This window comes from Phocoena sinus, chromosome 20, assembly GCF_008692025.1.
Source record: "Phocoena sinus isolate mPhoSin1 chromosome 20, mPhoSin1.pri, whole genome shotgun sequence".
Lineage (NCBI taxonomy): Eukaryota > Metazoa > Chordata > Mammalia > Artiodactyla > Phocoenidae > Phocoena > Phocoena sinus.
Genome location: NC_045782.1, coordinates 19617969 through 19643093, shown reverse-complemented (window position 1 = coordinate 19643093; position 25125 = coordinate 19617969). Strand labels below are relative to the sequence as shown.

The following is a 25125-nucleotide window of genomic DNA, read 5'->3' as shown; positions in this document are numbered from 1 at the left end:
AGCCACAGTGAGGGGGAGCATGGGAAGTGAGCAGCTGGAGGGGGAGCCCTGTCCTGGTCTCGAGTGGGCCAGGCAGCATCCCCGGGAGGAGGGGAGAGCAAAGTATTTCCTGGGTGGCGACCTGGCCCCTCTCTGTGTCCCAAGTGAGTCTAAAGGATCTAAGGTGACATTTGACCAACTGGCCACATCCCTTTAATCTCCTTCCTCTTTGAGACCCCACTAAAATGACAACCAAGGAATAAAAAAGTATCAGTCTGCGAGGACAAAGAAAATAGGAGAGTGACAACAGTGTCTTAGTGATTTCAACTGCTTTAAGTACTTTTTGGGCGGCAGGAAGCAGCTGGCCAGATGAAGGAATTGATGGAGCAGGTCCTTACTGAAAGTGTGTGGTCCTTACTGACAGTGTGTTCCCAGAGGTGGCCGCACGTGGTGGTCAGATGACCAGATGCCTTGGCATCCACTGTTCATCTGTGCAACGAAGTCTCGGTATGACCTTGGCAAAGTCGGTTTCTGCTTTCTGAGGCTTGTTTGTTCCCCATCTGTAATAGAAAGAGACCGTACTAGATTCTTATCTGCCGGTGCCTGAATTACCTGGAGTTTTCCTCCCCTGCCCCTCAACACGTACGGGCACATGTGTCTTGATGTTGCTTCAGAAATGGGGCAAAGGTATTTTTGCATTTTTTGCTCTCCCAGGACACTTTCAGAGCCACTGCTGCAGATGGTCTCCAAGGGAGCTTTCAACTCCGACACGCCAGGACCCCCACGCAGGTGTTAGGATGGAGAATACACGGAATGCAGGGGTTGTAAGGATGAAAGACCTTCATGTGGGAGATCCAGGCACAGAGGGGCTTCAAAGGAGGCTGAAGGCCTATCTGTGGGGACAGCAGAAGGGCCTTTACAGAGACAACGACATTTGCGATGGGTAGAATTCACAGCGGGAGACAAGGAGGAGGGCCCTGCAGGTGGAGGTTACGGTGGCAGCAAATCCTGGAGATAAGAAAGCATGTGACCTGTTCAGAGACTTGCAAATATTGCAACATGCGGGAATCCATGGAGACATCACGTGAGCCACGAATGGCCAGCAGCTTGCACTTCATCCCATTGACCATGGGAAGCTATCACGTTGGCCTTGTGATTTTAACACACGGATATGGCCCAGCTACTTTTTCTTGAGCACCTGCTAGTGTTACTTATTCCACGCACTGCACACCATGTCTTCCTGACCTGGCCACTTGGTCGCTGGACAGTCACACATCTCTCCAGCCATTTCCTCACTCCGGGCACTGTCCTCCACGCTTCGCTGTCCTTACACAAGCTCCTTCCTCTGTGGAGAGGCTGCTTTCCAATTCAGCCTTTCTGCAGGAGACTCTGCTTGAAGAACATTCCCCTGGGAGGCCTCTCTCCTGTGGGCAGCTCCCAGCCTCCCCTGCGCCCTCCATATGGCACATCCACTGCTGTCCTTACACCAACTGGCTTTTCCTTATTTAGCTGTGATGCAATGGCTTGCATGTCATCGGTAGCTGTCTTCCCTGGGACTAACCAAGGACCAAGAACAGGGCAAGTGATTGAAAAGTGTTGAGTGATTGAAAAAATAGAAATTGCAACTATCTGGGCCAGGCCCTTGACAGAATGGATCTTACTGAATGCTCCTCGGTCACCTGTGAGATACGAGTTACTCTTTCCGTCTTCCACAGGAGATGTGACTCGGGCGAGTTTATGTATCCGCTGATTTGCAGAACTGGGATTCAAACCCATGTGTGTCTCAGTGCTGGTGCAGAGCTCTTCTGCTCAGGAAAAACGTGACATCAGAGGAGCCACAGACAGGCCACTTCCTCTCATTCACCTTTTTCCACGTCCCATTCAGCTGGGACAGCTTCTACTCAGCCTCTCAAGATCCGTATCTGTTCCTGCGCTTAGGGAAGTTTCCTTACACCTCTCACACCACCCAGGGGAGGTAAGGAAAGGAGTTTTCCATGTGGTCACTGGACGCAAGTAACCACCTCTTCTTCCTGTGACTTCCCCACCTCTGCACTGGGGCTTGGAAAACCCCACCCAGGTCTTCTAATAAAAGCTCTGGGTACTGCAGGATGGGCCAGAGGACAGCTCTTCACTCCACCAGACTCCTTGAGGGACTCCTTCCAGGGAGGCCTGAGCTGGACGTCCCGAGATGAAGGTCATCACCACTGCTCTGGTGTGCCTGCTGCTGGCCAGGGCGTGGCTACAGGATGTGGATGCCAAGAGCAGTGAGTTTGGCTGGAGTCACTTTGCTCCTCTTTGGGGAGGGTGGAGACGCAGGCAGGTGCTCTGGGGCTGGGGGCAGGCTCACCCCTTCATCTCCACTCCTCCAGAAAGAATTCTCCCTGAAGAGGAGGAAGGGAGGACTTGCTCGGGGGCAGGGGGACAGCAGGAGAGCCATAAGCCTGGGGCCAACACAGACCGCTGAGCAGCTGGCTTCAGCCAAAGGAGGCCAGCCTCGTCCAGATCCTGCGGACTGATGGAGGGCAGCTGTGAGGTCATTGAGGCCAAGCTGGAGGCCTGAGGTCCAGAGGAGGGACTGACTGGGGTCTCGCCTCCACTGTGTAACAGATAACAGGCAGAGTCTGAGGTCAGGATCTGGGGCTTTAACAGTTGGCTAACCTTGGGCAAGTTACTATACCTCCCAAACTCTGGTTTCGCTATCAGTAAGATGGGTTTGATCATGCCTACCCTCTAAGGCTGATGAGAGAATACTGACCTAACAGCAGACATATGGAAGGGGCTTTGCAAACGGTCAAACTAGGAGGAAGGAGCCAGGATTGAAATGCAAGTCTTTTGAAGGTGGGGTGTGTGTAGGGGGGGTTACAAACCGGCAGAATGGGAGTTCTGGGTCAGAGCTGAGAGGACCAGGGTGGAGGGTGAGGTTGGGATTGCGTGGAGCTGATCAGTTCCTGGAAGCTCTTGCCTGGTCATTTCATCAGTCTGAGCTCCTAAAACAGTCCCTAATCCTGCCCCAAATAGTGGACTGCTGTTGAATCATACTCACAGGGTCTCAGGGCCCTTGAACCCAAATGTAAGGGCAGAACCATACCCTGGTGGTGGGATGTCAGAACTAGAAAAGCCTTTAGAAATCAGTCTAAAGAGTCTTGCTTTTCAGCTGGGAAGTCTGGGGCCCAGGGGAGGGCTCATCGTGACCAAAGCCACACAGCTGTTTTGTGGAGAGCTGGGATCTGAACCCCAGTGTCCTGACTGCCTAAATACAGAACTGGGTGGCTGATGAGACACTAGTGCCCTTTGGGTGTGATCCCAGAGCCTGAGCCTGTTCTGGAAGGGTTTTTTGTTTTTGCTTTTTTCCCCATCCTGGATGAAAGGAACTCAGTCCAGCTTGAGAAATGGATGCAAACCATTTTTGCGCTTCTCTTCCAGTGCATGTGTCATCCTCCAATTGTTGTTTCACACTGGTAGAGAGAAAGATGTCCCTGCAGAGAATCCAGTGTTACAAGAACACCAGCTCCACCTGCTCCTACAAAAACCATCTAATGTGAGTGGTTGTATCCTCTTCCATCCTTGACTCCCTTCTCCAGAGGACAGAAAGCGGCCGCCCTGGAATTAGAATAGCAGACGCTAGATGGCGATGTTCCACCGGATTAAGGTTTTTTAACCAAACTAGTGAGGAGGCCAAAACCTGGGCGCAGAGCTGAGAGTGGGCGCTAGGACGAACACCTGTGTTCCTGCAGTGACATGGGTTTCTTGGAGCTGCAAGGTGCCAAGTGTTATATCTTAATATTTTATGCCCAGAGCTTAAAAGCTCCAGGTACTACTGGGTGATGGTAAGAGTGAGGGGCTCTCAGATAGTTCCTGCTTCTGGATTTGCCAACCTATAGTCTTGAGTGACTCTGGACAGGTAAGTCTTCTGAACTTCCTTATCTGGGTAGCCCCTCTGCACTCCTGATCTGTGAAGTGGTGTAAACACGATAGCTGCATCACAGGGTCGTTATGAAGCTCCAGGGAGGTAGCTTACACTTGCCACTCAGTGTCTATAAGGCACTTTTGTGTATATTATTATCTCATCTAACTCTTAGTGCACACATTTTCATTATCGTGAAAACTGAGGTTCAGGGAATTGGAGAGATTTGTCTAAGGTCTTGCAGATAATTAGAGGCAGAATTGATCTACGGTTTTGGACAATAGCCAAGTTTGGGAGGTGGGTAGATCAGAAAAGAAACACACGCACGCGCGCGCGCACACACACACACACACACACACATCCAAGGCAATGACTAGGGGTCCCGGATGGGCACAGACACATGAAAAGATGGAGCAGGTGGGCCCTCAGAGATGTCCTAGGAGGGGAATTTTCCATGTTAGCAGATCCTCAGAATGTCTGCAGCCTTCGCTCTACCCTGATACAATGAATCCGCAAAAGGGGTCCACGAAATGCAATTTTGAAAGCCCCCCATCCCTTGCCCCTGAAGCTTGGGTGTTCCTCCCAGTGTACAAACTGTAGGTCTTAGGCAATGACTTCATTTTATAGGCCCCGGGAGAAAAGCTTAGGGGCACCCAGGAGCAATGAGGGGGTGATGGGACTTGTGTGTGGCACCCAGGGCGTGGCTCAGGTGACTTAGCCCTTCCTTTGTTCTCTGCCTACAGATTGAAGCTGAACGGAGGCCGAGAGGCCTGTGTCTCACAGACAAAATCGTGGGTTCGGGCTTATTTAAAAAGGATAAACCCCTGCCAGTGAAAGGGAATATGAGCTGATCCCTTTCCATCCTGGACTCTGGACACCGTGTGGCTTTACCTGTCCCCTCAACGCCCAACCCTACACCAGTCCTTCTGTCCCAGCTTTGCCGGGTCATGCCAGAGGGTCTGCTGGGTCCTGATAAGATACGTTGTCGCACTTTATATAGTTAAATTCTAGACTCTTCAACTTCTGCCTCCCTGTGCCTCTTGGACCCCACAGGGATTTCAGGGTGCAAAGCTGATTGACATTGAGGGGCTGGGGTCAGGGGCTGGAGAAAAGGAAACATGTTGGACCAGGTGCCAGGAGAACCAACTTCTCATCATAGGAGCCAATAAATGACTTACATCTCTCAGCTGACTGCCTTTGTCCCGGGGGATAAGTGTGGGCTCTGGGTTGTGATGTAGATTCTCTGTGGGGCTGGGTCCCCATTTGGATGCAGGATGTTCCCCATCACCCCCGCCCACTCTGCACTGCCCAGAGGGTTCAGAGGCTGATGATATCCAAAAGCTGCCCTAGCTGGAAGGGATCTTGGGCATCGTCTGCCTGTAAGACGATGCTAGCCCCATTGTATAGATGAGGTGACTGAGGGCTGGAGAGGGACACCCACAGGCCTGAGGACACGCAGAAAGTCAGGATTAGATCTGGCGCTAGAGCCCAGGGTTCCTGCTGCTCGGCTACTTACAAAACCAAACTCAACAAGTGTTGCTAGAAAGGAAAGTTCCCGTTAATCAGAATGCTGGCAATCTGGGGAGATGGTGGACTCAGTGTCCCCCCAAAGCCACCTCCGAAGATTCTCCTCGGCCATGAAAGTTTTTTTTTTTAATTAATTTATTTATTTTTGGCTGCGTTGGGTCTTTGTTGCTGCACGCGGGCTTTCTCTAGTTGCGGTGAGCGGTGGCTGCTCTTCGTTGCGGAGCACGGGCTGCAGGGTGCACGGGCTTCAGTAGTTGTAGCATGCAGGCTCAGTAGTTGTGGCGCACAGGCTTCGTTGCTCCGCAGCATGTGAGATCTTCCCGGACCAGGGCTCCAACTCGTGTCCCCTGCAGTGGCAGGCGGATTCTTAACCACTGCACCACCAGGGAAGTACAGCCATGAACGTTTTTAAGGGGAAACAGGGAAGTAATCTCAGTTAATCACTGAAATAGGGTGTCAGAGTCGTCACCATCCCCCACTGTGTGCAGGCTTGTGGACTCCTTGTGATCTTTTTTTAGATGCTCTCTTGCTAGCAGTTTTTTCGAGAGATTACTGAACGGGAAGCTGGGGAAGAGATCTGGCACTCCGTTAATTACTTACTCTTCATTTCTGCTTCTTTGATCTATGTAAAGAACCAACAAGTTAGGCAAAGTATTTTGTGATCAAAAGGTTTGAAAAGTGTGCTAGGGCCAGAGACAAGTAGAGCATGGGGGTGCCTGGTTTAAGTTTAGCAACAAGACAAAAGGGACCTCCTGCAGAGAGCGCTTTCTGGCCCAAAGCTGCTTACAATGCCTCCCAGGGTAGAACTCTTCCCCGAGTCCCCAGATGCCACGTGACTGTGTGGTACAGCAGGATACCCGGACCCTGTCTCAACCGGAAGCAGCCTGCAGAGTTGGTTAGCAGGGCCTTCTCCTGGGAAGGGCCCTGGGGAGGGTCCAGGCGTCGGTGGGTCCACGTCTGATGAAGATGCCAACACAAGTCATCCAGGGGAGGGAGGCAGTCTCGGGAAGAACAGGGGGCCCCTCAGGGGATAGAGAGGAAGAGGAGGTCCTGTCCCTTTAAGAGGGACAATCACAAGCTCCAAGTTGTGTAACGTGAGACTCTAGGGAGACTAGCAAAGGAGGGCAGTGAATTCTGGGTCTCTGGGTTTGGTGACTTAAGGGGAGACGGTCTCCTGTCCTGTGTCTCAGGGCTTTTCCCTCTTACCCCGGCATTCAACACACGGCGTATCCGGCTCATTCTTCTTAGGCCATCTCTTCCCTCCGCCCCCCATGACTGCCCTGCTTCTCTGGCTACCCCTCACCTGGACCACTGCAGTAGGCTGCTCTCCGTGCCCCCCTGCCAACCCGATCCTGCCCTCGGCCCGATCCCAGGCTACTCTTCCTGGCGCCCCACACCCTGCCCTCCCTATCGCTCCAAAGACTTCAGAGCTGACTCCAAACTCCCACCTTGATATTCCGATTCCTCTATAACTATGCCTCAACCTTCCTTTCCAAAAGTCTCTGGCTTTTCCATTCTGGATCCCTTACTCTGACTATTTGGGGATATTCCCTGCAGGCCCTCTCCCCTCTTTTCCATCCCGCATCTTCTCCGGTAGAGTCTTTGCTGTGACGGTGCTACACCATCTGTCCAAGTCCCATCTTTGCTGTCAAGTCTGATGCTAATCAGGACAGGGCCACCTGTTTCCTCCCCCTCCCCCGTCCCCGCCAGTGGGTGTGTCAAGTGCACTTACTGGCTGTATTACTCCAGGGTGGAGGACGAGGGAAGGGAGACCCACTGGAAGCTAATGCTGGGGACTGGAGCAATCGTTCTAGAATATCCTGGGCTGATGAGCCAGGCCCTCCCTGACACTCAGATGGGCCCAGGTTAGCCACACAACCAGGCCCTGGCTACATCCGCATTCCTCTAGCACCCTCTGCCATCCACCTGCCCCTGAGAGTACCCCCTACTTGTTGGGAGTTATCCCTGAAGAAAACACCATTACTGTATTAGAGATTTTAAACAAAATGTATTTTCTGCAAAAAGTCAGCCGTCCTACAATTGCATTCATGTTTCCATAATAACACATTTAGCAACACGTCACATTCACCAGGTGCCGTCCTCCCTAGATTGCAGTAGCCCTTCATCGCCATGGCTCTCATAGGCATGCTCATCACCCCTGGGGAGTTAGGCAGGAGAAAGACGCACTGCCCACAGCTTACAGGAGAAGGAACTGGGGCTCATGACAGGAACCAAGTGGCTCAAGGCCTTGCTTTAAAAAAAGAGATCACCAATATTCAAAATAACTCCCCAACCAGCCACAATTCAAATAATACGAAATATTACTTAAGACATAGTACATTTTGCATCAGGAAACAGAAAGCACCCTATTTGAAAATTCAGGTCAATTTAGTCCAGGATAGAGACAGGAAGCCTGGGGGAGAAGAATCATTTCTCAGCCTCTGGCTTGGTCTTAGTGTGGCCGAAAGAGTCCAAGTCTTCAGAGTGTGAGGTTTCTGACCCAGGTGTTTCATGTAATTCCAGACCCATTTCTCCTTTGGGTCGGCACCGATGTCCTTGGCCAGTTTGGTTCTGAAGCTGTGGATGAAAGTGGGCTGGCAGGGTTAGGTGAAATGTTGGAGGGTTTTATCCAAGGGATGACTCGTTAGGGATGACCAGGCCCACCTGCTACAGGTGAGGGGCTGCCCTAGGACAGGAAGTCAGAGGGGTGTGGAAAGGAGAGGCCCTCTGGGGGTAGTTGCTGTTCTTGCCACGCCCTGGGAGAAGCTGACCTGGCATCCAGCAAAGCAACCACCCGAGTGTGAGCTGGTACCCATTCAGCAAGGAGGGTGTGGGATGTTACCGGCCCTCTCTGGGCCTGTCCCTGATGTAATAATAGGAGGCTTTGGATTACATAGTCTGGTTGGATCTTATCCCCTGAGTAGGACATCTCAAATTAGTCTATGTCTGTCTTGTGGGGCAGAACTTAGGATGGGGGGGATGGAAGAAAGGGAAGGGGTGAGATGAGGTGGGGGGCTGGAGGGGAGCAGGGTTTTTCTAGCTACAGGACAGCTGCCTGCGGACACTGGCTACTGGTGATTCCATAGCTCTTCAGCCTCTGCAAGGGGATCTTCTTATGGTTAAATGTGAAACAGCAGTTGAACAGGTCGCGGAGTGCATCTGGAAATAAAGTCACTGAGAAACATCTGAGATGTCAGGCTTTTCTCAGCTTGAACGCAGCAGGGGAAGGAAAGCTAAGAGGTAGAAGTGTGTCTTCTCCACACAGGTCCAGTGCTCCTGACAGCCGCCCCGAGAGGGGGTGGGACCAGGAACATGTGGCTCAAGATTTTGAGGTTCATTCTGCACGGTGAGGACACATCTTTGCTGACTGAGGGAGGCCAGTGCGACAGGTCCTGGATATGGCCCCCCAACCTGCAGGGTTTGGGGCGATCATCTGGGGTCAAAGAAAAGGCCCTGGATTTTCAGTAGAGTTTAGGCTTTATTCTGGCTCTGCGGTGTCCTGGAGCGGGGAGGGGGCCGGTAGGATGCCTGCTGTCCCCAACCTGGGCTTCTGCTTTCTGTCTCCAAAATTAGATGTTACAACTCCAAGGACCCCGGGTGCTCTGATAGTCTCTGAAGTGGGTCACTTTGTCTTAGGCCTTCCTAGAAGATGAGAAACAGAGGGAAGGAGAGAGAGGAAGGGAAGGGGGGAGAAAGATTGAATTTACTTGGCTGAGTGAGCACCTGGGTGCTGATGGCAGCTGCCGTGAGCAGCAGACACAGAGGTGCTGTGGACACCTTCCTGTTGGAAGGGGAAGATGTGAGCTTCAGCCTAAGAGCTGTTGGTTTCTGGGTTTATCTCAGCCTCTTGGCAGCTCTGGCTGCCCTGCCTGCCTTTGTAGAGAGGCAGAGAGGATGGGGGCCCCCAGAGGGATCATTGCCTGGCCAGGGTACAGTCAAGTCAAGATGAATCTACTAAGATTCTGAATTCTTACTGTGTATCCTGAATCTACTAAGCTGGAGGCTGGGTTGCCAAAGAGTTTTCCAGGAAATGCAAGGCAAAAGCTGTGGCCTGTAGCAGGGTAGGCACCGTTTCCCTCCAGCCACCCAGACCACAGAAATGAAGACAGAACACAGATGTGCTGGCACTCACCCTAGTAAGTGATCCGAGGAGCTGCTTTCTCCAAAATGAAAAAGAAACCATAGAAAAGAACTCCTATGCTAAGGACTTTCCCCTATTACATATTTAGTCCTGACAAGGTAAGCGCTATTATTATCATGCCCATTTACAGATGGGGACACCGAGGGGCAGAGAGATTAAATAACTTGCCCAACGTCTCATGGGGAGTGAGGGGTGACACTGGGAGAAAAAAACAGTCTGTTTACATATAATCACCAAGAGAGTTTCATGTAGCTGATGTCTTTTTCCAAGGCAAGTTTTAGGTGGAAGTCTCATACTGGAGACAAATTAAAGCCAGCTTCTGGTGACCAGGCTCCTCCCATCACATCTAGGTGCTCCCTTCTGCTACTCAGGCCCAGAGGGATACGGTTTGAAAACCACTGATTTGTCTAAGCCCCTTGTTTTCAGGAAGGATCATTGATAGGACGGGGTGGGGAACAGAGCAATGAAGTGGGCTCTTTGTTCCTGAACCTGGCTCCCTCCTGCGAGGGGTCTGAGCTAGGAGCTTGGGGTGGTGGGGGGGAGAGCCAATGAGCACGGTGGCAAGGAGGGAACAGCTTGGACTATGATAGAATACCTGGCAAGGCCCTTCACCTGAGTGTTCCTATCCCCATGCTCATTCTTGGCTCCCAGACTTCGCTTACTTTTTGCACCTGCTTGGAATATTCTCCTGTCCACTTTCCATCCTTGCAAGTTTTTCTACTCTAGCAAAACAAGCCCAGTGATGGTAAAAGAAATGAAATAAAGAGCTATGTTTTGTGAAATAGAAAAGAATATATAGACAAAGGGCTAAAGAGTCTCAAATTTGGTTCTTTGACAAGCCTACAAAGAAGCTGAAACTCTCCTGAACTGACCATGAAAAAAGGAAAAAAGGCACCACTAGGGAACATCACTACAGAGCCTGCAGACACCAAGAGGAAAATAAGAACCTTATGCCAGCAACTTTAATTTAAAAGAAGTGGACGGATTTCTTAAAATCCAACTTACCAGATTGCAAGAAAAAAAAATTTTTTAATCCTCAAACTATTTAAAAAATTGAGTCAGTAATGGAAAACCTTCCCACAACACATCCTCCAGTCTCCAGAAGCTTTAACAGCTCTTCCTCCAAGCATTCCAAGAACAAATAATTCTGATCTTACACAGTCGCTTCCAGGGAATATCAAAGGTGTTCACTCTTCGACTCATTTTATAAGTCTTTGACATAAAAACTTCTCAGGAACCACAAAAGAAAAGATTTCAAGTTTGTCCCTGCAGACACACATGCCATTCTTTTGTGGATCACGTCAATGAGATTGCAGGTCTTCTGGCTTTGGGTTGGGTTTGGACATGAGGGAACCCTGCAGGGTGTTGGAAAGAGGGAGTAGTTAGGGTGAAGTACTGATTTCTCTGTTGCCTCCTTATACCTCTGCCTGGATGCAGCCCTCAACCAATGGTTTTCACTTCCTTTCCAGGTGGCCCTCTCTATGACTCTCTCCGTCCAGTTTTGGGGAACCACACTCTGTCCTTGCTCCTTCAGGTCCAAGGGTGGTCACCATGCTGTCACTAGCCTCAGAGTACCAAAGCAGCCCTATGGTTTCTCCACACCCAGCCCACTTCTTGGTAAATAGCATTTTTATTAAACCCTCCTCAAATCATTCCAATTTCAGTGTTATCTATTTCTTCCTCACTGACAGAGGTTTAGGTACCAGAAGTGGCTTCTGGTAATAGACCTTCTAAATGGGATTCTGGAATTGGGTTGCTCATATATTTTAGGAGCATAATAATGGCAGCTGCTGGCATCATGATTACTTAAATTGTCACCAATAGTAGGATGGCAGACTGTGTTGTATCAAGCCCTCCAGGTGATTCTTAATGGGAACTAAAATTTGAGAACCGCGGGATTCCAGCATATCCCGTGGCCATCTCTGACCTGTAGTGAATAGCCACCAGAGAGCTCTTAAGGACGCTGGCCTCCTCTCACGGCCCCATCAAAGCATGCCTTGGTAAAGGAAGTGTCCTCTGGCCTTGCCCGGGAGTGCAGTTAGGGATGGCTAGGCAGCTTGCACATAATAGATCCTTTTCAATAGACCCACTTCCCTGAGCCTTTAGACACCTTCCTAATGTCCCAGGGGAGTTCTGGCATTTCAACTTCATCAACTGCAGGCCTGTTTTAAAGCCTAGATTCCAATCAGCCAATCTAGCTAAATATTCATCATCCCCAAGTACTTGTGCTAGTGCATTGAATCCTGAATTCTGGATAAGCACATTCATGCCAGTGAATTTAACCAACTGAGTCTTGTATGTTATCATCCTCTTACAATCCACTCCTACACATGCACCCCAAACTCTTCTCCAAACTGAGTGAGTGGGGGGACATTCAAACACTTCCAGCTGAAGGGACTCCTGTCTGTCCTTCCCTCTGCTTCAGGACCTATTATCTTGTAAGAAAACATGTTTAGGAGCCTGGGGTCTGGAGTCAACCAGACATGGATTTAAGTACTGTATTTGTCGTTTACTGGTTATATGATTTGGAGCAAATTGCTTACCTCTTTGAGCCTCTAAGAGGAACTGATTGCTAATTATTACCTCATTGTGATGTTCTGAGAACCCAATAAGATAATGAGTGCATGCAAAGTGCTCAGTCCTGTGCCAATAATTTCAATTTTGAAAAATTTTTATGTTCATTGAAGTATAGTTAATTTACAATGTTGTGTTAGTTTCTGGTATATATCAAAGTGATTCAGTTATATATATATATGTTATTTTACATATTCTTTCCCGTTACGGTTTATTACAGGATATTGAATATAATTCCTTGTGCTGTACAGTAGGACCTTGTTTATTTATTTTACATATAGTAGTTTGTATCTGCTAATCCCAAACTCCTAATTTATCCTTCCCCCACCCCCTTTCCCCTTTGGTAACAATGTTTGTTTTCTATGTCTGAGTCTGTTTCTGTTCTGTAAATAAGTTCATTTGTATCATATTTTAGATTCTACATATAAGTGATGTCATATGGTATTTGTCTTTCTCTTTCTGACTTACTTCACTTAGTATAATCTCTAGGTCCATCCATGTTGCTGCAAATGGCATTATTTCATTGTTTTTTATGGCTGAGTAAAAAAACATTATATATATATATATTTATATATATATATATAAAGGAGGAAGAGAGCAACCAAATCAATAAACAAATCTACCAATGATAATAAACTCTAAATACTAAACTAACTTAAACATAAAACCAGAAACAAATTAGATGCAGAAAGCAAACCCCAAGTCTACAGTTGCTCCCAAAGTCCACCTCCTCAATTTGGGAAGATTCGGTGTCTATTCAGTGTCTAAATAGTCTAAATATTCGGTGTCTAAATCTCGGAGAGATTTCCCTTTCTCTTTGCTCGCACAGCTCCTGGGGCTCAGCTTTGGATTTGGCCCCGCCTGTGCGTGTAGGTCGCCTGAGGGCAACTGTTCTTCGCTGAGACAGGACGGGGTTAAAGGAGCAGCTGATCGGGGGCTCTGGCTCACTCAGGCCGGGGGGAGGGAGGGGCACGGAGTACGGGGCGAGCCTGCGGCGGCAGAGGCCGGCGTGACATTGCACCAGCCTGAGGCGCGCCGTGCGTTCTCCCGGGGAAGTCGTCCCTGGATCCCGGGAACCTGGCAGTGGCGGGCTGCACAGGCTCCCCGGAAGGGGTGTGTGGATAGTGACCTGTGCTCGCTCACAGGCTTCTTGGTGGCGGCAGCAGCAGCCTTAGCGTCTCATGCCCGTCTCTGGGGTCCGCGCTTTTAGCCGCGGCTCGCGCCCGTCTCTGGAGCTCGTTTAGGCGGTGCTCTGAATCCCCTCTCCTCGCGCTCTCCAAGACAATGATCTCTTGCCTCTTCGGCATCTCCAGACTTTTCCCGGACTCCCTCCCGGCTAGCTGTGGCGCACTAGTCCCTTCAGGCAGTGTTCATGCAGCCAACCCCAGTCCTCTCCCTGCGCTCTGACTGAAGCCCGAGCCTCAGCTCGCAGCCCCGCCCGCCCCGGCGGGGAGCAGACAAGCCTCTCGGGCTGGTGAGTGCCGGTCGGCACCGATCCTCTGTGCGGGAATCTCTCCGCTTTGCCTCCTGCACCCCTGTGGCTGCGCTGTCCTCCGCGGGCCCGAAGCTTCCCCCCTCTGCCACCAGCAGTCTCCGCCCGCGAAGGGGTCTAGTGTGTGGAAACTTTTCCTCCTTCACAGCTCCCTCCCACTCGTGCAGGTCTCGTCCCTATTCTTTGTCTCTGTTTTTTCTTTTTTCTTTTGCCCTACCCAGGTACGTGGGGGAGTTTCTTGCCTTTTGGGAAGTCTGAGGTCTCCTGCCAACTTTCAGTGGGTATTCTGTAGGAGGTGTTCCACGTGTAGATGTATTTCTGATGAATCTGTGGGGAGGAAGGTGATCTCCACGTCTTACTCTTCTGCCATCTTGAAGGTCATATATATATACACACACATATACACACACACACACCACATCTTCTTTATCTCTTCATCTATTGATGGACACTTACGTTGTTTCCGTATCTTGGCTATTGTAAATAGTGCTGCTATGAGCATTGGGGTACATGTATCTTTTCGAATTGGAGTTTCTTTCCAGATATATGCCCAGGAGTGGGATTGCTGGATCATATGGCAACTGTATTTTTAGTTTTTTAAGGAATCTCCATACTGTTCTCTATAGTGGCTGTATCAGTTTACATTCCCACCAACAGTGTAGGAGGGTTCCCTTATTCTCCACACCCTCTCCAGCATTTGTTATTTGTAGACTTTTAAACTATGGACGTTCTCACCAGTGTGAGGTGATACCTCACTGTGGTTTTGATTTGCGTTTCTCTGATAATTAGCGCTGTTCATCATCTTTTCATGTGCCTATTGGCCATCTGGATATCCTATTTGGAGAAATGTCTATTTAGGTCTTCCACCCATCTTTTATTTTTTATTTATTTATTTTTTTTGAGCTCTATCCCTTGATCTGTATTCTGAGGTTGCACTGTTTTACAAGAATGTTTATTTCAGGGCTTCCCTGGTGGCGCAATGGTTGGGAGTCCGCCTGCCGATGCAGGGGATACGGGTTCGTGCCCCGGTCCAGAAAGATCCCACATGCGGAGCGGCTGGGCCCGTGAGCCATGGGCGCTGAGCCTGCGCGTCCGGAGCCTGTGCTCCGCAACGGGAGAGGCCACAGCAGTGAGAGGCCTGCGTACCGCAAAAAAAAATTAGCATTTTCCAACAGGTAAAGAAGGGGAGGGATGAAGGCCCTCAGGCAGCAAAGCTCAGAAGGTGTTGGCACATGGTAAGCCCTTTGCTGTGTGACTTAGGAGAGGGTACAAGAGGAGAAGGAGGAAGAGAAAATATTTTGGATTCAGATAGGAGGGTCGTGAGTGCCATGCTAGGGAGCATGGATATTCTGGGGAGATGGGGAGCCATCCACAGAGGGTCTCTGAGCCCAGAGGTACCATGATGAGATCTATCTAGACTTTCCTAGAGACGGCAGCCATCAGGGTATTAGCTAATGACTTTTTTTTCTCTTCCTCCTATTGGGAACTCCTAGTCTTCAAGAACATATTTATTTTCTTTCTACCCTGGGGTTTATAATCAAACATCAATTTAATCTGCCTAAACACACATACCACAGAAGCAAAGTTTCTGTTTTATCCAAAGAAGACTGTAATCAGGCATTCACACTCCTTCAGCTCTCTGGGTGTTTCTTTTTATCCTCTTTGAAATAAACATTCTTTTTTTCTTTTTTTTTTTTTTATGTGAGGTCTGGCTTACATTGGGTCTGGCTTCACAGATTTCATAGGGAACCAAACTTGCTCTGAAATAGATGGCTGATGACCTTCCAGCTCAAGCCCTCCTACTTCTACTCTAGAAAACAGATTCATCTTTCTGGTCATGCTCTGGACCAGCATATAGTAAAAAATGAATACTTACCAATGATCCAAGGAGCCTAAAAAGACATAAGGGTTCTCCTCTGTGGGAAGATTCTCATGTAATTGATTTTCCAAGCCAGACAGGGGTGAGGCAGAATTGTCCTGGGCAAACTGAGGTGTGCAGTCTCCCTACCCACTGGGGTCTTAGCATTTTGCCTGTTGTTGCATTGCTAATTCAGGTGTTTATAGTTTTTAGTTTCTGCTGTCCTCTCTTTGGGGGAGACTCCCAGGATGAATGCCTGAGGCTGCCCCTTCCCACGACTAAATAAAAAATGCAGGCAGAAAAAGCTTTGTATTTGGCCCTGGTGCAGTGGCCAAAGAAACGGAAGTTCTTCTGTCCACAGGCGAGTGGACCCAAATTTGATTCGGTAACAGATTTTCCTCCTAATTCAATGTAATCCCAATTAAAATCCAAGCAAGAATTTTGTGGAGATTGACAAACTGATTCCTTTTAAAGGAGAAATAAAAAACCTAAAATAGTTAAGACAACTTTTAAAGAAGAACATAGTTGTAGGACTTACACTCCCAGATGTTAACAGTTTTTAGAAAGCAATAGTCATTATGACATGGTGCCATTGTTCCAAGAATGGATGATATGCCAAGGGAACAGATTAAAGAGTGCAGAAGTAGAACCATACATATGTTGATGTTGGATATAACCTAAGTTTGCACTGTGGAGTAGTTAAGAAAAAGAACTCTTTTGAATAACTGATGCTGAATCAATTGGATATTTATATGGAAAAATAAAATCTTGATCGCTAACTTTCAGCATACCCGAAAATCAAGTTAAGGTGGATTGTAGTTCTAAATGTGAACAACAAAAAAATAACGCTTTTTGAAGATAATGTAAAAGAATAACTTTGTGATGTCTGGTTAAAAAAAGTTTTCTTTAGCAGAAAACAAAAGCACTAACCATAAAGGAACTTATTGATAAATGGACTATTTTAAAATTAGGAAGCTGTATTTCCTGTTAAGAAGGTCAACAAGACGGGGGTTCCCCATCCTAGCCTCTCCCTATCCACATACACAATGCAAAGCCTGAAACTAACTCTAGCCACTGAGGTCTCTTTGCCATTCCCCAGTCCCTCTGGACTTTTCCTTATTTGAGGCCTTTGCTCTAAGTATCCCCCTCCTTGGATGCTCTTAACCCCACCTCTTTCTGGTAAATCAGCAAAGGCCTATCTTGGGCCGACTATCCTCTGGCCTCTGCCCAGTGATACTCATTAGTGCATGATGAGGAAGTCCTGATGGGGGTGCTGAGTCTCTTTTACCACCGTAATGGCACCCTCAACAGTGCCAGCATTGCACCAAGCACACAGTGGCACTCAGTAGGCGATGCTGAATTGAAATACATTTCTCTCCCAAGAGATATATATAGAGAAGCTCCAACTCAATGGGGTTAAAAACTAGGCTCTGATCTACTTACTCGCTGAAGAGTGAGACAGAAATTTCTCTTAGGCCAATTAATTACATTTGAACCTGTTGCCCAAGAACAATTCAGCACATGTGTACAGCACCCTGATCCTGTATCTCTCTAGTTACCTACATCTTGGTCTTTGTAAGCCCTTCCATGGAAATCAATCAATCAATCAAATCAAATCAAATCAGGGAGCTGTATCATCAAAAGGCAAAACAGGAGTGAAAAATAAAATAACAGATTATGAGAAGATATTTCAATTCACATGTCTGTCAAAAGATTCCTATTCAGAATATAGAAAATACTTCTCCAAATTCATAATACAAAGACAGGCAATCTAAAAATAGACAAGATCCAAATCTAAACAATCTAAAAATGGGCAAAGGATATGAAGTGGACCTTCATAAAAGAAGATATCTAATAAACATTTAAATAGATGTTCAACCTCATCTGTCAGGAGGAAAATGCAAATTTAAACCATAAGTATGTGGAATTATACACATAATCATCATGGCTAACTTAAAAAGAATGACAGTACCAAGTGTGGAAATACCAAATATGGAATAACTCAAACTCTCATACATTGCTGGTAGGAGTGAGTGTAAACTGGTGACAAAACTCTGGAAAATATTTAGCCATATCTGGAAGGGTGTTTGGTGGTTGAGTATATGCTTAATATATGCATGTCCTGTCATCCATATGTGTATATCTATCTATCTATCTATCTATCTCTATCAATCTATCCATCTATCTGTCTACCATCTATCTATCCATCTATCTTTATCTGTCTATCTATCTATCTATAGGTACCATCTACCTGTAAAACCTCAAGTTCACACTGATACCTCCAATTGCAGTCCAACACCACAGGGTTTTTCTAGCTTCCAACATTCCATATTTTTCTATGGAAGCTTCTCCAACAGTAAGGGAGATGGCTTCCATTATCTTCAATACATTTACTTATTTGCTAAATCCTTCTTTAGGTCACCATTCTGCTAGCTATGTGGCTAACTCAGTCCTTGTCCGGTTGACCCTGACTTGTGGGCTGACCTCTTGAACCCAGTTCTACCAAACATGCTGGTTGAGTCCACAGTCTTGGCCCCAGCCCTGGTCCCAAAGAACATACTGGGTGAGTCTCTGATCTTGACCCCAGCCCCAGCCTTGGTAAACACACCAAACAAATGCCCAGCTAAATCCCTGGCCCTGAGCCAGCAAACTTGCCTGTTGAAATCCAGGCATTGGCTGGGAGAAGGAGAACAAATATTGACTGCATAAAACAATGAATCAATAAGGCAGAGCCTGAGATGAGAACTTCTCTCATACATAGCTCCTTTGGGAAGTGACCCCAGAGATCATGACTGAGAGGCAGCCGAGTGAGACGGAAAAGGAGGAGGAACGAACAGAAGCATGCAGAATCAAGGTCGGTATAGGGCGATGGGGATAGCTTCTCCTGAACTGACTGACATGCCTGCAGAATGGCTCCCAGAATCAGCCGCTGGAAGGAAGGGTGGCAGAAGCATTTAAACATCTGCCTGCATTTAAACATCCCTGCATTGGTGGAAAGTTGTCACCCAGAGTGTTCACTGCCCCGCACTTGTGAGCCTCAGGCAAATGTGCAGGCTGAGCCAACCCCTGACCTGAGATGACACCCAAGGAGGAGCCTATGTGCAGAAAGCAAGAAGTGAGGAGACACAGAGCAGTTGCTGAGAGAGTGAAATGAGTCCAAGCCCACAGCAAGCTCCCTGCCCGAGCCCAGGGTGAAATCAGAGGAGAGCCCTAGAGGATTCTTGTCAGCTTCAAGTGACCTCACCAGTTCTTTGCCCCCAGTTGACAAGGGAATGAATTGTGCTCACTGGTATGAACCCATTCGTGGAAGGATGTGTTTTTCTTTTTTTAAAAAAACTTTTAAATTTGTATTGGGGTATAGCCAATTAACAATATTGTGATAATTTCAGGGGCACAGCAAAGCGACTCAGCCATACAGATACATGTAACCATTCTCCCCAAACTCCCCTGCCATCCAGGCTGCCACATAACATTGAGCAGAGTTCCCTGTGCTATACAGTAGGTCCTTGTTGGTTATCCATTTTAAATGTAGCAGTGTGTACATGTCAGTCCCAAACTCCCTAACTATCCTTTCCGCCCCACCCTTCCCTCTGGTAACCATAAGTTCATTCTCTAAGGTCTGTGAGTCTGTTTCTGTTTTGTAAATACGTTCATTTGTATCATTTCTTTTTAGATTCCGCATACAAGGCATACCATATGATATTTCTCTTTCTCTGCCTAACTTACTTCACTCAGTATGACAATCTCTAGGTCTATCCATGTTGCTGCAAATGGCATTGTTTCATTCTTTTTAGTGGCTGAGTAATATTCCATTGTATATATGTACCACATCTTCTTTATCCATTCCTTTGTCAATGGACATTTAGGTCGCTTCTGTGTCTTGGCTTGTAAACAGTGCTGGCGTGCATGTATCCTTTCAGACAATGTTTTTCTCTGGATATACGCCCAGGAGTGGGATTGCAAGGTCATATGCTAGCTCTATTTTTATGGGGATTTTCAAAATATTAATATTCAAGTTAAGGCACATAAAACATCAACAACTTAAATAAGATGACATATCACTTAACACATTTATGTTTAATGTCATTAATAAAGTTCATTGTGATTTGAAATACAACGACATAATCCCAGAGTGCCTCTGGGTAATGCTCGGGGAAAACAAATGGATTGTGTCTTGTGCTGTGGCCTGGTGCCAGTTTAGGGTGAGTCTCTTGCCTTTGGAATTTAGGATTTGTGTCTAGGTAGTTCATGAAACCCTGGGCCCAGATCTCCGGAGCCAGCTTGACCTTGAGGCTGTGGAAGAGAGGGGTTAGAACTGGATGGAGCCTATTGTGGTTGGAAAGCACTCCTTTTGCCCAGCTGACATTTAGGCGCCTTATTTAGATGCCTGGGGTTTAGGTGTGCTACCTTGGACTTCAATGGAAAGCTCATCTTCAGACAGGTTATATACCTGACTTGCAGGTGTTTGCCATTAGGCTGGGCTCCTGGCTGGCTCAGTGGTTTTAATTCTAGGCACTTTCTTCCTGGCCCTACCCTAGCCAACAGATGTAGCCAAGTTCCCAGGAGACATGGCTCCTAGAGCAGGAAAGAGTTTATGAGGCTGTCTGCCAGATCCTCTCACTTCCTGCCTGTGACACAGAACAACTGCCACTTTTGTATGGGGCATCTTAATGCCAGAGAGAGAAACTGACTTGCTGTAAGTGACTCAGAGAGTCAGGGTCAGTTCTGGGATCAGAGCCCAGAAACATTGCCTTGATATGTTTCCATGTTTGTACTGGAATCATGGTATTTCTCCAACCAATGACAGCCCCCCTGGACTTGGGTCAGCAGGACAATAATCTTCTTTCCCTTAATGAGGGGTCTGGTCTTTGTGCCTTGGTGCTGTGGGTCTCCTGTCTGAAAAAGGAGCCAGATATGCTCACGAAGTACAAGAGAATCTTCTTGACCTTAAGAGGCTATTAAGGAAAGGAGATTCCATGGCTTCAAATGGATTTTGCAAATTCTTGAGATTGGGGGCTGAGGGTATAGTGACAGAGATGAATCATTCTGTGTCTCAAGGGTGCAAGCCCTGTAGATATCGGTTTGCAAGATTATAAGAGAAGGGTCTGTGTCTTGGTCAATTATTCTCAACCTTCTACAACATTTAACCTATCACTCTTTCTGGCCCATTCTTCCTCACTTCATCTCCACTCCCACCCTGTACCATTTATGTCCCCATCATTTCCCCTGCACCATGGCAGCAGCCTGCTCTCAGGCCTCTATCTCTCACACTCCATCCTGTACTCAGATACTAGGTTATTCTTCCTGATGCTCGCCTCTGAATGTGATATTCTCCTTCTCTCCTGTTTCAAAACTTTCGGTGCATCTTTATTACCTGCTGACTTCCCAATCTGAAATTCAAGAGCCCCTACAACCTGGCTCCAACCTGCATTTCTAAAACTCTGACTCTCTTTCTTCCCAGAGCCCAGCCAGATGGGATTCCTTCCTCTGGCCCCCTCCCCTCATCTCCCTCCTGTATCAGTTCTGAAGAATCCTTTCATTTCCCATCATATTCCAATCTCTCAAGACCGGTCCTGTTGAAGGCTCATCTCCAGTAAAGAACCTTACATGGACCTCTAAGTTATAGACATCTAGTTTCCTGTTAGACTCAGTTTCATTTCTGGGACATTACTCTGGGTTTGAGAATTAATTAGATGGAGAAAACCTGGGGCTATGGAGAAACGTTTGCAGACTGTTGCAAGAGATCAAGAGAGAGACCAGGCAAAGGTAAGTGTGGAGAGAAAAGCAATAGGAATCTAGATTCTATTAAATAAGGGCAGGTGATTTAGGGACTGGAGCCACAGGGCTGGAACAGTCTGGTCTGGTCCTTCTAGGTTCTCCGTAATCCTCAGCTGAGTCCAAAAAACTCAATTTAGAGGATGATCCTCACACCCCCAATTGTCACTCATTGCTGCCATTTTCTCCCTTCCTGCCAAATGTTACCCCATGAAAAATAAGGCCAAGTAGTTTAAAATTATATAGATTTTTTTCTTTGAAAACACCATAGTCATTTAATAACATTAATTTCCATCACAATACTACATAGCACACATCGACTTCCAGGAGCACTGATTTCCTAAGAATCCAAAGGTGTTTCACTCTGATGATCAGTGGAAGGACCTCAGGATACTACAGGCAGGTAGGAGGGAGAACAGTGCCATCTTACCATGAGCTTAATTGAGCTCACAAAGGAAAACTCGTCACCAGATGTTGTGTTTTTACATTCATTAGGATTTATGGCAGATAAAGTTAAAACATCAATAACTTAAATAGAATTATTGTTTAAGAAACTATGTGTTTTAAATTATTAAACAAAGAACCTCTTTTTGGACATTATAATAAAATAATACAGCTGGGGAAGGGTGGGGGGAAATAAATAAGATTTTCCAGGGCTCTGACTGTCTCTCAGTCCAGGTACGAAGGTTCAAGCCTCCAGGGCTTGGGGCTTTCGATCCAGGAGCTTTATGGAATTCTGGACCCACTTCTGCTTGGGGTCAGCACAGACCTCCTTGTCCGCTTTGGTCTTGAAGCTGTGGGGAAAAGAGGGCACAGTTAAATCGAGTGTCTTGAGGATTTTGCCCAGGAGCTTGGCCCATTGGCCCCTGGACATGATTAGTCCTTGCTCCCTGGGTGAGGAGCCTGGATGGGAACAGGAAGAAGGGGAAAAGGGAGGAAGAGGCCTCTGTTCCAGAAAGGAAGTTCTGTTGCTACTGCTCCAGGGGAAGCCTTCCTTTAGCTCCTGGCTAAAGGAACTTGGATGATCTGACCAAGCTTCCAGAAGAGCCTGGAGTGAGTATGGATTCCTTCTCATGGGCTTCATTTGTCTATGGGGTAAAGGGTCCTTTGGATTAGATGGCATATTTATCTGACTCATTTGGAAGTATAGAACTCAGATAGAATGTTTGGCTGACGGTGCCCGGGCATGGTCCACTCACATCACAGCTTCCTGGGGACACCGGCTGTTGGTGATTCTTGTGTAGCTGTCCAGCTTCTTGAAGGGGATCTTCTTACTGATCACAATAAAGCAGCAAGTGATTGGGGTAGAAACTGAATCTGAAAAACATTCTGCAAAGCATCAGAGTTATAATGTATTGTCAGCCTGCATTTGTAAGAGAAGAAGGAGAAGGTAGAAGACAAAGCAAATACACAAGTTCTAACTAAGACCTACCATTCCCTAGTTCAGAGCTTTAGTCCAGATCCCATAGATAAAATGTTATCTGTGAGTCAGTTTCCTCTGCTGAACTATGGGGCCCCTCATTGTTGACTGCAGATGGCAAAATCTTGAGTAACAAGATTAATCCTTGTAGCGTGACTCAGGGTCTACATATCCAAAACCTCTGACCCTGGGAAGATAAGTTCTAAGACCTTGCTTCCCAGCTATTTGTCCCCACGGGCTTAGAGCCAACCTAAGTCACATGCTGAGATGCCTCTGGGTTCCTTATCCTCCTTACACAGCCACCCTTCTGGGAGCTACCCTGGACTGTAATCCAACATTTGAATCCTCAGGAAGAGTTTCTTCCTCTCTACTACTGCCCAAAATGTCCTTCCTATCCACAATGAGAAATGGTTCTTCCTTCTGTGCCACATCTCCAAACAAGGTGAGGATTGTTGAGATAGCAGCTGCATTTAATGTCCCAAAGCTGGTGTTGAGAAAGATCGTGGAGCCTGGCTCCAGTGGCCTGGGCTTCTAGTTCTGGTTCTGCCTCTGACCAGTTGTGACATGCCAGCTCTTCTTAATTCCCCTCTGGATTTCATTCTCTCCATCTTTTTAATGTAGGCTATGCAGCAAGCATGGGATGACTCATGCCAGGTGTTAGTACCTGGGGTAGTTAAAATGTTAAGGCTTAAGAAGAGAGGAGGCTTACCTGACTGAGCCAGCACCTGGGTGCTGAAGGCAGCTGCTGTGAGCAGCAGACACAGAAGTGCTGCAGAGACCTTCATACCGGAGGGTGAGCACGGGAGCTTCAGCCTGAGAGCTGGAGGTTTCTGAGTTGGTCTCAGCTTCTCTGCAACTCTGGCTCCTCTGGCTCATCTGCCTGCCTTTTATAAGGAGCAGAGCACACGGGCAGGGTCATGTCTAAGGAAGGATAAAATAGGCCCCTAAATGTGGTGAGTAGGTACCAGATCCTGGTGGTGATTTCCAAACACCGAGAAAGGGAAGTCGTGCAGTTTCCATCATTTGTTTAGATGGTGGGGCAGTGGTGGAAGGGGATGTAGTTATACCCAGTAAAGTGTAGGAAGTGACCTTATTGGCCTATGAAGGGCTCTGATTTCTTTGAAATGGAACATGATCTGTTGGAAAGGAAGAGTAGAAGCTGAGTTCCTAACAGAGTGAAGAGAACCAAGTGCCTGACCCTCCCCATGTCCCGGGAGGTCTGGGACGGGGCCCTAAGGCTTTGCCTGGTCTCTTTATCAGATTCGTGTCCCTGCCATCCTAAATCAGTCAGGCTCCTTTAGAACCTCATACAGGTAGCTTGATAGAACCTTAGCAGAACGATAGAATCCAGGAATCTTCAAGTCTTAATGCCTTGGAATGTTCTGTTGTGGAGCCTAAGAACTGGGTGGCAAATACCGATCTTTTAGGGTGGTGATTTCCAAATATTTTATCTAGACACTAAAGTTTCTTTCCAAGTGAAATGATATGCGGAAGCCCAATATATCATGCAGATTCAGATGGAATGGGTCTGTTTGAAAAGGGTCTTTTGCTTTTGGTGTCAAATCTTTTGCCCATTAAAAAAATTTTTTTTTTCTTACAGTTGACTTTAAGAAGTTCTTTGTATATTTTGCATTCAAGTCCTTTACCAGATATGTGCATTGCAAATATTTTCTCCACAGGCTGTAGCTTATATTCTTAACAATGGCTTTCATAGAGCAGAAGTTTTAAATTTTAATAAAGTCCAACTTATCAATTTTTTTCCTTTCATAGATGTTGCTTTTGGTATTATAGCTAAAATCTCATCATCAAACCCAAGTTTGCATATCACCTTTTCAATGAATATTTCCAGATTTTCCACAAATCATTCAATATTCTCCAATAATCTTGAATGTTAAAGACTCCACAGGAGTCCATATATAAAGGCACCATAATTAATTGAAGAATTTCAGTTGGGAATTATATAATTTCCATTTTTTCACAATCATAAACAATAATTATGAGAAAACTGATGTAATATTATCATTAATGTCTCCATTCAATTCCATAGCTAAGGGATTAATCAATCAAAATGTGTGGATAGAGATACACCAGAAATACATCTACACGTGGAACAACTCCTGCAGAACACCTACTGAACGCTGGCAGAAGACCTCAGACCTCCCAAAAGGCAAGAAACTCCCCATGTACCTGGGTAGGGCAAAAGAAAAAAGAAAAAACAGAGACAAAAGAGTACAGACAGGACCTGCACCAGTGGGAGGGAGCTGTGAAGGAGGAAAGGTTTCCACACACTAGCAGCCCCTTCGCGGGCGGAGACTGCAGGTGGCGGAGGGGGGAAGCTTCGGAGCCGCGGAGGAGAGCGCAGCCACAGGGGTGCGGAGGGCAAAGCGGGGAGATTTCCGCACAGAGGATCAGTGCTGACCAGCACTCACCAGACCAGAGGCTTGTCTGCTCACCC

General features: G+C 47.2%; 4 protein-coding genes across 5 annotated transcripts in view; 2 read left to right on the top strand and 2 right to left on the bottom strand.

The window, feature by feature from the left end:
* The window catches only part of LOC116745244 (AP-2 complex subunit beta-like), a 76121-nt gene extending 74296 nt beyond the window's left edge, over positions 1-1825 (top strand). Inside the window, 2 exon segments of the mRNA XM_032615807.1 lie at positions 694-803; positions 1695-1825. Coding sequence (XP_032471698.1) covers positions 694-803; positions 1695-1703 — 119 coding nt within the window. The 3' untranslated portion in view covers positions 1704-1825.
* The window catches only part of CCL1 (C-C motif chemokine ligand 1), a 30829-nt gene extending 25221 nt beyond the window's left edge, over positions 1-5608 (top strand). Inside the window, exons 1-4 of one of the 2 annotated variants that reach the window (XM_032615817.1) lie at positions 1812-1954; positions 2087-2243; positions 3403-3517; positions 4627-5607. In XM_032615817.1, coding sequence (XP_032471708.1) covers positions 2168-2243; positions 3403-3517; positions 4627-4717 — 282 coding nt within the window. In that variant the 5' untranslated portion in view covers positions 1812-1954; positions 2087-2167 and the 3' untranslated portion in view covers positions 4718-5607. Of the gene's footprint in view, positions 1-1811; positions 1955-2086; positions 2244-3402; positions 3518-4626 lie in introns of those variants that run through there. The other variant, XM_032615818.1, reaches the window with a different exon arrangement.
* A 1450-nt stretch (positions 5609-7058) lies between these two features.
* Positions 7059-10254, bottom strand: LOC116745522 (C-C motif chemokine 13-like). The gene is made up of 4 exons (XM_032616285.1): positions 10214-10254; positions 9118-9191; positions 8455-8569; positions 7059-7987 (listed from the first exon to the last, which is right to left on the bottom strand). Exons 1-4 carry the CDS (start codon positions 10252-10254, stop codon positions 7789-7791), a joined length of 429 nt encoding a protein of 142 aa, XP_032472176.1. The 3' UTR covers positions 7059-7788.
* An 11231-nt stretch (positions 10255-21485) lies between these two features.
* LOC116745993 (C-C motif chemokine 8-like) lies at positions 21486-24862 on the bottom strand. The gene is made up of 3 exons (XM_032617163.1): positions 23380-24862; positions 22450-22579; positions 21486-22044 (listed from the first exon to the last, which is right to left on the bottom strand). The coding sequence occupies exons 1-3, from the start codon at positions 23453-23455 to the stop codon at positions 21939-21941; spliced, it is 312 nt and encodes a 103-aa protein (XP_032473054.1). The 5' UTR covers positions 23456-24862; the 3' UTR covers positions 21486-21938.
* Between the last annotated feature and the right edge of the window lie 263 nt (positions 24863-25125).

What these genes read in the sequence shown, in the direction of transcription:
- LOC116745522 (XM_032616285.1), bottom strand. Translation starts at nt 10,254, where the DNA reads ATGGAAAGTGGACAGGAGAATATTCCAAGCAGGTGCAAAAA. An exon ending in ATTCCAAGCAGGTGCAAAAA is followed by an intron (nt 9,192 to 10,213) that starts GTAAGCGAAGTC and finishes CCCTTCCAACAG; the next exon opens with GAAGGTGTCCACAGCACCTC. An exon ending in CCAGGTGCTCACTCAGCCAA is followed by an intron (nt 8,570 to 9,117) that starts GTAAATTCAATC and finishes CTTTATTTCCAG; the next exon opens with ATGCACTCCGCGACCTGTTC.
- LOC116745993 (XM_032617163.1), bottom strand. Translation starts at nt 23,455, where the DNA reads ATGAAGGTCTCTGCAGCACTTCTGTGTCTGCTGCTCACAGCAGCTGCC. An exon ending in CCAGGTGCTGGCTCAGTCAG is followed by an intron (nt 22,580 to 23,379) that starts GTAAGCCTCCTC and finishes GATGCTTTGCAG; the next exon opens with AATGTTTTTCAGATTCAGTT. An exon ending in TGTCCCCAGGAAGCTGTGAT is followed by an intron (nt 22,045 to 22,449) that starts GTGAGTGGACCA and finishes TTTTCCCCACAG; the next exon opens with CTTCAAGACCAAAGCGGACA.